Source organism: Callorhinus ursinus, unplaced genomic scaffold (genome assembly GCF_003265705.2).
Source record: "Callorhinus ursinus isolate GAN/ISIS: 27379988/994484 unplaced genomic scaffold, GSC_fseal_2.0 scaffold14, whole genome shotgun sequence".
NCBI lineage: Eukaryota > Metazoa > Chordata > Mammalia > Carnivora > Otariidae > Callorhinus > Callorhinus ursinus.
The window spans coordinates 9,393,695-9,410,218 of record NW_027397076.1 but is presented as its reverse complement, the minus strand read 5'-3'; the positions used below and the strand labels follow the sequence as shown (position 1 = coordinate 9,410,218).

Genomic DNA, 16,524 nt, shown 5'->3' with positions numbered 1-16,524 from the left:
AGCTCACGTGTGATCATTTGCTGTGGCTACAGCTGAAATGAGGGGTTGGCTGAAGGATGTGACACTGTCACCAGAGGGGTTTGCCACATACTATAAATGGGATTTTTCCCCCAAATCAGTTTAAATACTCAAAGGAAGGCTAAGATTTTGAGGGGGAAGGGGGATAGTGCGGATTTGCTCTATAGTTCTGTTTTCTTAGGCTGGTCCTTGCAGAAAAGAAGGAAAGAACCTTAGACAGAGTGGAATTGTAGAGATGGGGCTGGAATGACCTTGTGAGGTCCTTTAATTTATTCTGCAGCCACATGTCCCTGACAAATCCAGATGGGAATCTAGCTCATTGGTAACTCAATCCACACACAGGACTTGGCATGGAAGGACATGGTGACCCAAAAGACATAAGTCTCTTTTCCTTTGGGACATCCTGCAAGCCAGGAAACTTGGTCAAATACTAATTTAGTGAATTGAGAAAGGCTTCTCTGATGAGTGAAGAAGGCAGGATCTTTATGCAATTAGTGCATAATAAAAGGTAATAATGGCAAAGTCCACAGCTTCCCATGGTTTGCAATGGTGAATAGGGTAGGAGATGGCATGTTAAATACAACCTGTGTATTCTTTTAGCAAATTGTGCTTTAAGAACTCAGAAAACTGCAGAATTTCAGACTAACAGGAAAGCATTCTAACAATAGACAGAAGAAGCAAGAGAAGGTACTGTCTTATGCTCCCCTACCTATTGTTCCCAGTGCAGTGAGTCCTGGTTCTCTTAGCTTAGGGATATGGGGGAAAGTTCACTGAATGTGAGTGGAAATAAGCAATGAAATTGAGAGAAATAGTCTTGGAGGCCATGGAGACATTCTGAAGTTTAGTTTTGTCCCTTGTAAACAGGGATAATGATGACACGTCACAGCTTGCTAGGAGAATTGAATGGCTCCGTGGGAAAGGGTTCTGAAGGCATCACATAACATAATTAATCCAGAGTTTGCAATGTAGTTGTTATTATTTAAATTGTTGAAATGACAAACACCACTCTACTCGTTAAGGGAAGGAAGTTCTATTTATCTTACATTGTTGAATGCAAAGAATCTTCATGGAGCCAACAAAAACCAACAGTATGGAAATAAATACCTGGGTGCCCTAAAGAAGGAAACACATGTTCTATCTCATCTTGATATTACAGCATTGCTAACAATAGCTGTAGAATCCATGTTTTTATATTAATTTTCTCAGGATATCTAATAGTCTTTCCAAAGACCCATTCTGAATGAGGCCCAGCAAGTGGCAGGAGGCCTCTCTCCCATAATCCCTTTCCTTTAGCTATTTTTCATTACTTTGTGCTTCTCTCAGCTGCTTATGCCTGTTTTCTCTGAGTAAAGCTTTATTTTTATTAGAAGATACTTACTTTGGAATCAAATTCTTGCTTGTGTCTTTTGCTTAAATTAAAAGAATCTTTCAGATGTTACAGAATCAGCCAGATGTTTTAAAATTCAAGGTCTTGAGATGCAGTTTTGTGGAATATTTCTGAATTTGACTTCAGGTATCTGAATTGACTGGGTTTATCTCACTGGGTTTAACTCAAGTGAAGGTAGTTCTGATCTAATGGGTAAATCACAGCCGAAAATTTCCAGAAGATGGAAAGATACCATTGGCTCAGACAAAACTGAAACTTTGTTTTAGCATAATTTAAGTATTGTTTCTGACCCACATCTTTTCCACAGATTTATGCAATATCTAAGATTCTTATTAATTCACTATGGCTTGGTTTTTTGCTCTCCCAGGAATCTCAGATCTGGTAACCCTTGTTAGTGGAGTTAAGAAATGGTAGGATGTAGAGAACCACCGACAGAGACCCTCTTTATGGCAAAATGGACTACTACTTCTTTTGATAAGGCATGAATAGTTTGGAAAAAGCATGGAGGGAGATGAAGAATTATAGATAGGTGATGGGCACTTGTGGGCTGGTGGACAACTCCATTGCCATCCACGGCCTTGCTCTCAACCTTGCAGGCTAAGAAACAGATCTCAAGGATGTTCAGAATAAGCTGAGGAAGGTTGACTATAAAATCAGGTTGCAAACTTATACATCTTCAGGAATAAAAAAAAATTGTGATAATGGTAACAGCCACTATTTCTTGGGTGCTTTCTACATGACAGATATCATGCTTAAATACATTTTAGATTTGTTAGCAGACTTCTTGCATTCAAGTTCATCTCTGTCATTTATGGGTATGAGGTCTTAGGCAAATGCCTCAACTTTATGCAAGTGACTTGCTTTATTTAATCAAGTTCTCAGAAGAATGCCTGGCACATCATAAGTGCTCCATAACTATCTGCCATTGATATTAATTCTCACAACATCCTATGAGGTACATACCCTTATTATTCCCTTTTTACTGGTGAGAAAGCGGAGATTTAAAGATGTTCAATAATATGCTTAAGGTTCCATAGGTAATAAGTGGCATCCAGAATATAATCAGGATAAGCAATTAGAATTGGATGGTTAAGGAACAAGGCAAAGAGAACACTTCACCTTCTCAGTGGAGAAAGACTTTCCAATGAGATCAAATTACTCAAAGTCTATTGACCAACTCTCTTCTCAAGGATAGTTTTCAGAAAAGCATTGCCAACATTGGCTCTGGGACTTCCCTTTTTTCATGGGTTCATAGCTGATACTCCCACTTACCATGCATAACATGTCATTCACATTGCTCCCAAGTACCATATGCAACAGGACCAATAGAACTTTCCATGATGATTTTTTTTAACATATAATGTATTATTTGTTTCAGAGGTACAGGTCTGTGATTCATCAGTCTTACACAATTCACAATGCTCAAAAAAAAAAAAACTTTTCATGATGATGAAATATTCTAGATCTGCTTTGTCCAGTGCAGTAGCCACTATCCATATGTGGCTATCAAACACTTAAAATAAAACTAGCATAACTGAGGAATTTATTCTAATTTAATTAAATTAATTTAAATTTAAGTAGCCATATATGGCTAGTGGCTAGTATTTCAGTGCACAGAATGGCAGGGGAAAAATGTATTTTTAGAAAAAAAAAAAGCATGAGGCAGTTGGGCATCACTAAGAGAGAAGCAAAGGGGTCCAGTCAGTCTTATGAGAATATCCCGTGTGAATTTCACTCAGCAACAACAGTTTCCTGGATCAGCTAAATTGTCCTACTCATTTCCTTGTTAGTATAGCAGTTTCTGAGGGCAAGAGGCCCATTTGTTTGACCATTGAGAAAGTCAGTAGAGAATTCTTTTTTAAAAAATAATAAGATTTGGGCGCCTGGGTGGCTCAGTTGGTTAAGCGACTGCCTTCAGCTCAGGTCATGATCCTGGAGTCCCGGGATCGAGTCCCACATTGGGCTTCCTGCTCAGCAGGGAGTCTGCTTCTCCCTCTGACCCTCTTCCCTCTCGTGCTTTCTATCTCTCATTCTCTCTCTCTCTCAAATAAATAAATCAAATCTTTAGAAAAAATAATAAGATTTACAATGAGATACCACCTCACACCAGTCCGAATGGCTAAAAATTAACAAGTCAGGAAACGACAGATGTTGGCGGGGATGTGGAGAAAGGGGAACCCTCCTACACTGTTGGTGGGAATGCAAGCTGGTGCAACCACTCTGGAAAACAGTATGGAGGTTCCTCAAACAGTTGAAAATAGAGCTACCATATGATCCAGCAATTGCACTCCTGGGTATTTACCCCAAAGATACAAATGTAGGGATCCGAAGGGGTACGTGCACCCCAATGTTTATAGCGGCAATGTCCACAATAGCTAAACTGTGGAAAGAGCAAAGATGTCCATCGACAGATGAATGGATCAAGAAGAGGTGGTATATATACACAATGGAATATTATGCAGCCATCAAAAGGAATGAGATCTTGCCATTTGCAACGACGTGGATGGAACTGGAGGGTGTTATGCTGAGTGAGATAAGTCAATCAGAGAAAGACATGTATCATATGACCTCACTGATATGAGGAATTTTTAATCTCAGGAAAGAAACTGAGGGTTGCTGGAGTGGTGGGGGTGGGAGGGATGGGGTGGCTGGGTGATAGACATTGGGGAGGGTATGTGCTATGGCGAGTGCTGTGAATTGTGCAAGACTGTTGAATCACAGATCTGTACCTCCGAAATAAATAATGCAATATCTGTTAAGAAAAAAAAAGAAGAAGATAGCAGGAGGGGAAGAATGAAGGGGCAGAAATCGGAGGGGGAGACCAACCATGAGAGACGATGGACTCTGAAAAACAAACTGAGGGTTCTAGAGGGGAGGGGGGTGGGGGGATGGGTTAACCTGGTGATGAGTATTAAAGAGGGCATGTTCTGCGTGGAGCACTGGGTGTTATGCACAAACAATGAATCATGGAACACTACATCCAAAAAAAAATAATAATAAGATTTATTGGGGCACCTGGGTGGCTCATTCGGTTATACATCTGCCTTTGGCTCAGGTCATGATCCCGGGGTCCTGGGATTGAGCCCCACATTGGACTCCTTGCTCAGCAGGGAGCCTGCTTCTCCCTCTCCCTCTGCCTGCTGCTCCCCCTGCTTGTGCTCTCTCTCTCTCTCTGTCAAATAAATAAATAAAATCTTAAAAAAAATAAGATAGAAGATTCAGAGATAGTTTGCCCTGGTTTACATCTTCTGGGTAGCTCTCCCACCCATGGTCCTCCCAAGGCAATGATAGCTCTGGGGCTGTGAGGAGAGGAGAATGAGGTCAGAAGTTGACTGAGGATTGAGAATAGCTTTGCAAACCATAAGTCTTAATTTGGCAATCCAAACTGACACATAACCATGGACCATCACTCTTTTCCTCTTTCATGGCAATGAGGGCAAGTGTGCCTAAGTGTTTCAACCACGGAGTTTGAGTCAGAAGACCTGGTTTAAAGTCCTAACTTAATGCCTCACTAATTGCATGACTTTAGACAAATCACTTAGCATCCTGATTTTCCTTGTAGAGTCTATAAAATACAGTAGAATATAGGGCATCATAAAAAATACCTTCCTCAGAGGATGCAACTAGGATCAAATGATGTAATGCATATGGAACCACTTGTAAACGTGTGAAGGCTATAGAAATGTCTTGGCAATGATGATTGCATTTATATAGATCACTTTTGCCTTTCAAACTGCTTATTTATTGTGTTTTTATCTTCACAACACATCTATGAGGGAAGTAGGGCAGGAATTATTATCTATGTTTTACCATCTGTTGATGTAGACAAATGAGGCCCACAGAAGCTGAGAGACTGACCTAAGGTTCTACAGGACGTCTGGTTGCATTAAGTGTGAGCTTAACCCTGGGCCTACTGAATCCTATTCCAAAGTCCTCTCTTCCAAAAAATAACCAACAATCATAGGCTTGATATCCACAGGTTATGCTGCAGAAATTATTCCTACTCAGTAAGCAAGCCACCCTACAACCTGAGTCCAAAGCCAAATAATCATAACATCAATGTAATGTTGGTGTGTAACCACCCACTGTGCTAAGCATTTATAAACATTATTTTATTTAATGCTCATAGTAACTCTATGAGGTTGTATGGTTATCAGCCCCATTTTACAGGTGAGGAAATGGTGAAAGAAAATGGTTCAGGAATTTGTCCATGTCCACAGAGCTAGTGAGTACCAAGGGAGTCTCGTTGTATTAGTTTGCTGAGGAGCCTGTAATGAAGGATCAGACTGGGTGGCTTAAAGAACAGAAATGGATTGTTTCACTGTTCTTCAGGCTAGAAGTCCAAAATCAAGAGGTTAGCGGTTGATTCCTTCTGAAGCCTGTGGGGGAAGTGTCTATTCCTGAACCTCTCCTTGGCTTGTAGATGACTGTCTTTTCCCTGTATCTCTTTATACAGTCTTCTCTTTATGTCTGTCTGTCTCAGTGTATACATTTCCCATTTGTATAACGACACCAGTTATACGGGATTAGAGGCCACCCTCATGACCTCGTTTTAACTTGATTACCTCTATAAAAAGCCTCTCTCCAAATAATGTCGCATGCTGTGGTGGGTTAGAACTTCAACATACCAGTTTGGAGGGAGGGGACACACTTCCACTAACATTGGATATAAACCCAGATCATTTGGCCTTATACTGTTAAGCATTATGCCTTAATGCTTCCTGACATAACAAAATTATATGGATAGGAACAAATGTCAAGACACAGAGCATGGCACTTGACCCCAAATCCACTTTTAGAGCCACTGAACAGAAACCTACTCTACATATTAAGTTCTAAACCTGGAAAGTGCTCCCCAAAAATATTTAGCTAAGACACTGGTTTCCAGCTTACTAGGCAACTTGGCATTGAGGACTTTTCTCATAAACATTTACAAATATTCTTCTCTGTAATGAAGTTAATCAGTAAACCAAAGAACCTCTGGCCTCTATTGCTCCTTACCTAGTCTCATTTTCAGTTGCTGTGAGTAAGCTAAGAATGGTAATGCAGTTTCAGGGGTTAGAAAATCCAATTCAAAGTAGTCCTCGCCATAGGCACACATCATCAGGATTTATCATGGAAATGATGAGCATGAAGCCTGATAAAGGTAAGACACTATTCACAGGTGCTCTTGGCCGAGCCTTTGCAATTGGACTGAGGAAGTGGGGGGCTTTTGTTTGAGATTTTAGCAACAGATCTCTGTCGAAGATGTCTCAGTCAGATCTGGAAGACTGGGGTGAGAAGTTGGGGTGGGGTAATTTTTGAGGATTTGAGGCAGGTGAGTATCTCATTGAGATAAAATCTAAGTATGTTTTCCCTAAAATTGTTCATTAAATATTATGTGAAATTAGCAAGATTTTTTCAAGTTAAACACTAGGCAGTTCTAACATTAATGCCTGTAGACACTTGAAAAAGCACTTTGAAGTACGTTACTTAATGCAGTGTTTTAAAAAATGGTATGTCTCAGATCCTAGTGGGTCATGAAGTCTATTTGTGGCTTATGACCACCATTGAAAATGAATAGAATAGAACAGAATAGAATAGAATAGAACAGAATAGAATAGAAATAGAGTAGAAATGTCAGAATGCACTTCAGGAAGTGAGGATAAGTGTTATTTCATGGAAATCTTGTTTCAATTACTTCTACATATGTTTAAGTGTACAAAGGAATTATGATATAAAATGTATTTCAAACTATGGGTTGTGGTGAGAAAAATAAAAAGAGATTGAGAAACACTGATTTACTAAATTAGTTTCATAGCAGATCTCTCCCAAATCAATGGAAAATCAGATGAATAAAGAGTTCAGCTTTAGGCTTAGGCTATTTGTTTTCTCTGAAGTAAAACATAGATTATAATTAAAACGTAGACTATATAATATAATATTGTCTATTTTAATATTTTTTTCAAAACAGAATCTTATGTTTTATATTTTCACTTAAAAGAGAAACTCTAATCATTTTTACAATAATTATAATTTTGAACATATTTTTGATCATAGACTTAGCAGCATACTATTTTACTTAAATATGATGTATAAAAGTGACTGACACTGTATTTAGAAAATTAGTTAGAAGGCAAGAGAAGCGAATTTTTCCATCATTTCCATTTAACAGATATTTATTAAGCACACTGTGTTAGGCTTTGTGTAAGGCATCAGGAATGAAAAAAAAAAGGTGGCGAGGGGGGAATATAACCTAATATATTCCCCAAAGAGTTCACAGGCTAACCACAACAATAAAATAAAATGCATTGAATGTTTATTCTGTGTCCGGCACGATGCAGTTTACATTCTTTGTCTTAGCTTATCTGTATTACAACCTTTCACCCAGGTACTGTATTATTCCACATTATAGAGGGAGGAAGAGAAGCTTAAAGAAGTTCAACATCGTTGCCAAATTCATTCATCTAGCAAGTTGCAGGTGAATTGAATCCAGATTTGTCTATGCAGCAGGGCCCTTGTAACCAGTGTGTCATACCACTTCAAGTTTAGCGTAGAGGACAAACCTATAAACAAACCAAACGATTGTATATGCTTCTGTGTGCTACAGTAATGGTGCAGACAGAGAGTAGGCGAGATTAACCAAGGGGAGCTAGGAGAGGCCTCACAGAGGAGGTGATCAGCCGGCAAGCCAGGCAAAGGCACCAATGTCGCAGAGGCCACAAATGGCCAACAGCTTACAAATGAAGCCGTATCATCTAGTTAAGAAACCATGGATTAGGATTAAAGGAAGGCAGAGAAGGCAATTTTCCCATTCATGAAACATTTTAACAAAAGATCATGAAACATTTACTATGGTCAGCATTGTGCCAGGGGTAAAAAAATGGATATAATGTGAACCCTTACCAGGCTCATTAGGAACAAACTGTGAGATCATGGCAAAGTGCCTTCATTACAACATGAACCTGATTCTCCCATTTGGGTACACAGGGATTTTGATCACAAACTCCTGGTTGCTAGTCACATGTGGCTATGTAATTTTTAATTTTAATTATTAAAATTAAGTAAAACTTAAAACTCAGTTTCTCAATATCACTAGCCACATTTCAAGTGTTCTATATTCTTATATGGTTAGTGGCTACCATATTGGTGATACAAAACATTTCTATCACCTCAGAAATTTCCCTTAGATGGTATCCCTTTAGAGAAACTGCTGAATGCTAGAGACTCTCTACTCAAAAGAGTTTTGCTTTCCTTTGCAGGAGGTCTCAGACACCCCAGAGGTCTGTCTGTTCTTGTGTTCCCGTTTAAAAGCTCTTCCTAGGAGCGCTTGGGTGGCTCATAGGTTAAGTGTCCAACTCTTGATTTTGGCTCAGGTCATGATATCAGCAGGGTCCTGAGATTGAGCCCCACCTTGGGCTCTGTGCTCAGTGGGGAGTCTGCTTGAGATTCTCTTCCTCTCCCTCTCCCTGTGCCCCTCCCCTTGCTTGCGCTCTCTCTAAAATAAATAAATAAATCGCAAAAAAAAAAAAGTTCTTCCTAAACTCTCAGGGAGCATTACCTGTCATAAAGGAGTACAAATTCCCCCACTTTTTGATAGACTGATTCTGGAAAAGCACTGATAAATCTAAATTTATAGGTATATATTCATATATTATTATTCCCTTTAAATTGTATTAAAATAGAAATAAATTTACCTTTTTAGAAAGCATATTTTAATGTTGACCTACTCTTTGCATTCCACATCTGATGCTCTATCAGAAAGTTCTGGTATTTGTTTGCTTGTTTTTGTCCCAGCCCTTGACATCTCTAGACACACACACACACACACACACAAACACACACACACAAACACATGTGCTCGCATGTATAGAGAGTGACGGGGGGGCCTTTTGTATCTGTATTCTGTCTCGTTCACTATTGTATTCTCAGAGGCTAGCACACTGTCTGGAAAATAGCAAGTGTTCAGTATATATTTATAATTGAAAGAAGTATCCTAAACTTATGTTATCAAAACAGACCAAGTGTTAATAATTACTAATTAACTATCAGCTAACTATTAAAGTCAGGATTTTGCTAGGCTCTTTAGGAAACAAACATGTTTTTTGGCATCCAACTTATCAAAACCTTTTCTCAACTACTTTATTCTATACTCAGAACAACCTTATGAGATAGCAGATAGCAGATAGCAAGCCTGGGTGTTAATAGTCCCCTTTTACAGAAGAAATTAAAACAGAAAAGTGTTAGGCAGTCGTTCAAAGTCTCACAGTCAGTTAACGATGGAAGTTGTTCTAATCCCAATATTTTGGGTGATGTTGACCATGCTGGGCTTTTTATTATAAGTTGCCTGCATGCTGTGGAGATTTGGTGGGGACACTGAAATATTACAAGTGGATGTGCTTTGAGGATAAAAGCATTATTTAGTAATATTATGTGCTGTTCTCATATTCTTACCATGTTTTCTTGTAATAGTATCCATGTTTTTGCAAAAGCTTTCCATTTTGCTTGAAATGATTCCAAAGACCAATATGATATTGATACCATGATCTGACTTCAGTTGGGACTACATTGTGTCTGTTGATTACAAGAATACTAGTTTTATTGAAACAATGAGCTGCGATCTTGGAATTGTCATGTGAGGAAAAAAAAATCACACATTTCCCTGGATTTTGTAAAATCCAGATTCTATCATTAATTGTTTGACCTCAGGCAAGTTGCTTCACCTTACTGGATCTGCAGGCAGAAAGATTCTGGGTTTGGGGGTGGGAACAGGTAATTAATGGGGTAAGATCAGTTGGAGGATAAAATTCAGCAATAAGTATAAGTGAAACTAATGCTTTTAATGCTTTTCAGTTCTTTTCAAACCTATTCACTCAAATTTTAGTCATATTTAATTATGAAATAGATCAGGATTTTGATTATTTTATCTCTTCTTTTCGCTGTAATCATATCGTCTTTTCATATTCTTCCATTTTGTGGTAATAAGACAAGGCACCGTTGCCAAACTTTGTCAGATATACTGACTCAGTGCTGGTTTTATATGGAGAAGTCAGGCATAAAAGACAGTAAGTTAATTTTTGCCCAGATAGTGTATACTTTGTGCTTCAACAATCTTTTTCTGGATCAATGCAGAAAGCATTCTTTTCAACAAACTTTTGATATGCATATATTCCACTTTGCCATTATAGAAGAGCCCTGAATTCTCATGCCCGTAGTCTATTAGTCATATACTTATGGAGATTTTAGATATAAAGGAGAACTATAAGGTCATCGAACATGAAGTCTTTTCTTTAGAGATGACCAAAGGGCAGCCCAGGGGAGGATAGGTAAGTACCATGTAACTAGACTCAGAACACCCAGGGACCTAGAGTCAGGGAAGACTTCCCAAGAGAAGCTATACTTAAAAGGAAATTTAGAGATAGATAAGTGGAGAATAGTGAGATGAAGCCCTGTGAGCAAATGGCTATGTTGCAGAAGGTTCCAGCTCAGGAAGCAGCAGAGCTCAGAGTGGGGAAGGGAGGTCCTGAGTCTGGAGGCAGCAATGCACATTCAAGGATTAGAGAAGTCAAAACAGGAGAAATGGCTGGAAAAGAAAAGGTAGGATCAAAACTGCCATCAAAACTGGGGTTCATCAGTAGTTTCAGGAATTTACCCAAAGTCCCACTGTTCATCGGAGGTGGAGTTGGAATTTCAGTCTAGGGTTGCCTGACCATCCTTTGAAGAGTTAGACACATTTGTATATTCTCCTCTATCTTATTTAGTTTATTAAATTTTTTAGTGTTTTGCATAGTTTAAATATTTTTATTTTCTAGAGTAGTAGATTGTGTTTCTAGGAAATAGAAGCATTTTCACAACCTGATAGTTTTCTAATACCTAGAGGTTTTATAGCTAAAAGTCTCATTTTGTAATAATGGCAGTAGAATAATAATTATTATTACTATTTTAATGGCAACTATAATTTATCAGGCACTCCTTGTGTGCCAAACATTTAGCGAAGTGCTTGGCATGCGTTATCTTGTTTAATTCTCACATCAACCTAAAGAGGTACCTATTATTCCCTGGTTTATGAAGAGAAATTTGATCCTTAAAGACATTAAATAAATTACCAACATGCACACAGAAAATAAGTAACAGGACTGGGATTTGAACCACACTCGCAATTCCAGGCACTGTACTCCTTTTTTTTTTTTTTAAGCTCCTTCTTTGTTTTACCATGATTAAAATACTAATCTACATGGCAAAGTTACAAACAGTGGAAAGACTGTGCAACCTCCCACCCCAGAAAACAAAGCAACAATCTCACTTTCCAGTCACCATCATCCAGTTTCTTTTGTATCATGCAGAAATTTGCCTTGTGCATGCGTGTGCACACACACATTGTTCTTTTAATACCCACATAAATACATATATTATTCTATAGTTTAATATTTTCAAATAGCATCATATCATAGAAACCTTTCTTTATCGGTACATATAGATCTAAATCATTGTTTCACATCTACATAGTATTTCAGTGCATAGACATAATGTAATTTATTTAAACCAGACTCCTATTGGTGGATATTTAAATTGTTCCTGATTTATAGTTTTTATAGATGTTCCTGCACATGGACATCTTTACAGAAGCCTTTCACACAGATACATGCCTATCTCTAAAATAAATTTCCTTGCAGTCTAATTGCTGGGTTAAAAGAGTATTTGAGTTTCAAATGCTAAGATACTGAAAAATTGTCATCTAAGAATGTTTGCTGTTCTATTGAGCATTTTTAACCTTTACTCATTTGAGGATGAACATGGTCGTATTTTATATTGCAGTTTAAATTTAAATTTAATTGTTGATAAGTGAGTGCATTTTTGTACGTTTATAGAACATTTTGTGTTTGTATTTCTAAAAACTGTCCACTCATATCCTTTATCCTTTTTTCCCCCCATGGGGTTGTTGAATTTTTCTTATTGGTTTGCAAGTGCTTTTTATCTATTAACAATATGAGTCTTTGGTCTGTCTTTTATGTTGCAGATATTTTTCTGAGCTTGTAATTCGTCATTAAATCCTTTTGCAGTGTTTTTTTTTTTTGGCTGTAAAAAAGTTGTCAATTTTTATATAGTTAAATTTTGGTCTTTTCTTAGACATTAATTCCAATTTTGTTACTCTTGTTCAGGTGTACTAACAGAACAAGCAGCAGGACCTTTGGGACAGAATCTAGAAGTGGAACCATACTCACAATACAACAATGCTCCATTTCCGCAAGTTCAACCACAGATTTCCTCATCATCCTATTATTCCAACCTGGGTTTCTACCCCCAGCAGCCTGAGGAGTGGTATTCTCCTGGAATATATGAACTCAGGCGAATGCCGGCTGAGGCTCTCTACCAGGGAGAGATCGAGGTAGCAGAGATTCCTGTAGCAAAAAAGGCCCGAATGGGTGCATCAGCAGGGAGAATAAAAGGGGATGAGTTATGTGTTGTTTGCGGAGACAGAGCATCTGGATACCATTATAATGCACTGACCTGTGAGGGGTGTAAAGGTAAGCATCTCTGGTTGGCCATTTTCTCCTTGAGGTTTTACTCTATTGGTTGTTGAAATCCCTCAGACTGGATTCTTCCCTTTTCCCAAATAACTTCCCATTTTCTCTTCCTCCACTCCTACCTGTTCTAAATCTCTAGGAAAAGACTTTTAGTGTATTTAGCTTATATATAAGTAAGCTATTTCCTATTTACAACCTCTCATATGGTTAAAATAAATTTATAGATTATGGGTTTTTTCTGTTTGTTTTTGAGAGAGAGCGAGCAGGTGGAAGGGTAGAGAGAGAGAGGGAGAGAGAACCCCAAGCAGGCTCCACACCCAGCACAGAGCTTGACGTGGGGTTCAATCCCACAGTCCTGAGATCACAACCTGAGTCAAAATCAAGAATCGGGCACCACTCAGGCACCCCTGTTGTTTTTTGAAAGAAAGAGAAACTGTTGAACTCATCTCTTTTAAAACTGAGATCAAGGAGAATAAGACTTTATTATCTGATGTATTTATTTTACCTCAATAGTAAACCTTTTAGTTCTAATACTTCACTCCCATTTTATAGATGAAAAAAGTGCAGCACAGGAGGTTGATCAACTTACTCAAGGCTTCACAGCTAATTAGAGGTGGAGCTTCAAATCTATAGCTTATAAATCTAATTCCAGAACTTCTACTGTTGGCCACTAGGCTACCCTGTCTTTTAATCCTTGCCTACTGAGTGATCATTCTACTCTGAGCTATTTGCTCAAGGTTAATATTGACTAAATCAATGGACAAAGTATTGGTATTGTCTGGGCCAAGGGAATAAACCCCTGAAGTCAGTAATCTGCGTCGGCTCACCTCCTTACAGGTGAACACTTGGTGAAACTTGGTGTCCCAAGAAGAATCTGGGGCATCCGGGGTGACTGGAGTGAAACCAGTATGCCTAGGACAACCCCAAAAAACACTGACTTTAAAAGCGGGCAGGGGAAGAATCTCCCCTAAAGTTTATAGAAGGAAGCCAGAGATGGGGTGGGGACCAGGAAAGTGTGGGGTTGTAGGACACAAGGGGACAGAAAAGTGCTCAAGAGAGAACCCATCCTTGGGGGAATTCAGGAAGAAAAAGCTCATCAGGGGTTGGCAATGTTTTTTTTCTGCAAAGAGAGTAAATATTTTAGGCTTTGCACCATAGCAGTTTCTGTTGTGATTAATCAATTCTGCAAACACACCCACATAAAGAAGGGGCATAGCGTGGATTTATTTAACCTATAAAAGGAAATTAAAAACAACACCACCACCACCACCAACAAAAACAGGCAGTAGGCTGAATTTGGCCCATAGGCCTAGCTGTAGTTTGCTGACCCTGTTGTAGACCAGTGACTCTGGAGGGTGTGTGAGAATTAACTGGAAGGTGGGTAGCGAGAGAGTACAACACTCAGGGCATGGATATGAGACACGTAAACTCAGTTTGTATAGCTGGATTGAACTGTATAGCTGGATTGAATTCATGGAAACTATATTTCATTCAATTCAGGATTATTCTACTCACCCTCCCCCCCAAAAAAAACCCCACCTTTCTCTGGGGTTTTGTCTAAATTCCATGATTATGCAGCGTCGTGGAGGGATTGGGCACTGTGGGTGGGGCTCTGGTTTTCACTGCTGTTAACACAGTGCAAGGTCTGTTGGGTGTTATTCTAGCTGGTCTTCAGTCACCAGTGGGAAGGGTCTCCGAGGCTCCATTTTGGGGTCTTGAGCACACCTCTCCTTCCTGTCTGGCCTCCCTCCTGTCCCGCAGCTCAGGTGGGTGGGTTCCTGATGTTCTGCCAGTGTGGTGCTGGCATGCCTGACTGCCCAGAGAGACCGTTTTGTCTGCTCCTATGCCGCCCTAAGGACAGGCAACCCCAGGTGCCTCTCCAGGCTGTCTCCAGGAAAGGGCACAAGAATTCTTCTGTTCTAGGATTCCTGGATGACATGGAGTTTCTATAATCTTTCAATACACACATCCCAGGGTGCAGTCTGGGCATGAAGGTGGGAGGGACAGAGCTCAGGGCCTTCTCATGCACTTAACATGTCTTGGCTCTCTTCATTTTCTCTTTATTTGTCTCCCAACTTGGTGAAATTTAGTGTCTGGGATCTTGAGGCTTAGGCTTTGGTAACTAAAAAGCCAACAATGAACTCCTTTGTGCTATGTATATGTTCTCTTGAGGAAACAAATGAAAATTATCCTAGCTTAGTGAATAGGGAGGAGGTTCACAGCACAGGGTAGAGTACAAGGGAAAGAACCAGTACCCTGTGCCAGGCAGGCCTAACAACTTGGCCAGCTCGGTCCCCCACACCCCTTGGGTATCTGTGCTTATAACCAGATACAAAATGAATCTTACTCCGTAGCTTTCCATCAAAAGAAGGGTGTGGACTTTTGGGTTTCACAGGCATGCGTTGAATCTAGACTCATTCGTGGCTGAGTAAGGATGTTACTTAATATATTGGTCAGAGTTCAGCGAAATAAAACAGAAAGCAAAATTTCAAGCAGTAAGGAATTAATACAGGAGAAGTTGGAAGAGCAGAGGAGCAGGTTCTATGCTGAGTCTCCAAGAGGATGCTCAGGGTCACCCTGTAGAACTGGCCTGCCAGGGAATTGCTGCGGTCAGGAAGATGGGGAAACAGGAAGCTAACACAGAGCTGTTGGCTCCAGAAAGGCACCACCTTAGCTGCCATCTAGGGATCAGAAAGCTGCCTGCACCATAATTACTGGCTCCAGAGCGATGGCTTGTCAGCTAAATCTAATATACACATTATGAATGCCCTGTGTCTTGCCTTTCAGTGCCCTTGAAGCTAGCAACTGGAAACCAAGACACTGCCACAGCATAATTCCACAGCCCTGCTTGCCAGCAGAGATAACAGTCTTAAAAGGGCATCTGTCCCGCAGAGCTTAAATCATATCCACAACATTAGCTGCAAGGGAGTCTGGGAAAGACTGTCCCATTTTCCTGCCTTTACAATAGAGAACATACACTAGAGTAGAAGTAGGTGTTGTGAATATATGGCCAGCCAATTCTTAGTTTATGGAATATTTTGCTTCTCTAAGCCTCCACGCTGCAAAAAAAAAAAAAAAAAAAAAAAAAAAAAAAAAAGGGTAGTATCTATTTCAGAGGGTCTTTGTAGAATTGACTTAATTTTATATGTAAAGATCCTGGCAGCTCTCTTGCTTTAGGACTTTGATGCAGGTCTGTCAGACCAGTGATCCTTACACACACACAAAAAAAATTTTTAAAAACTTAAAAACAAAACAAAGATCATGGTTAAACATCCTGATTTCATTGGTCTCACGTTAGAAATATTTTAATTTTAATGAATGTTTTATTGTCGATATTTATGGCATCAAGGAGAGAAATTTCAATACATTTTTAAAAATAATTGTGAGAACGGAAGCATAACGAAGTGACAGTGACTGCCATTTGCACTAGATTATCTCAAGAGCTTTCTTTTCTCCCCGTTATCAGTGGGGCATATGAAAATGTGCTAATGTGTAGATGAATTTTGATTCAAACTTCAAGCCTCAACTAACAAAACTGATCTGCATCTGACTGGAAATTTCAAATGGCTGCATTTCCAAATAAGTCAATGTCAGTCACATCCATCTCCAGGCTGG

The 16,524-nt window shown here is 39.3% G+C and overlaps 1 protein-coding gene across 5 annotated transcripts in view; it reads left to right on the top strand.

The window, feature by feature from the left end:
- NR1H4 (nuclear receptor subfamily 1 group H member 4) overlaps positions 1-16,524 on the top strand; it is a 75,862-nt gene that overhangs the window by 20,338 nt on the left and 39,000 nt on the right. For 3 of the 5 annotated variants that reach the window (XM_073900428.1, XM_073900429.1, XM_073900431.1), the window contains one exon: positions 12,544-12,909. In XM_073900428.1, coding sequence (XP_073756529.1) covers positions 12,544-12,909 — 366 coding nt within the window. Of the gene's footprint in view, positions 1-6,440; positions 6,552-12,543; positions 12,910-16,524 lie in introns of those variants that run through there. The other 2 variants (XM_025881293.2, XM_025882460.2) reach the window with 1 other exon arrangement.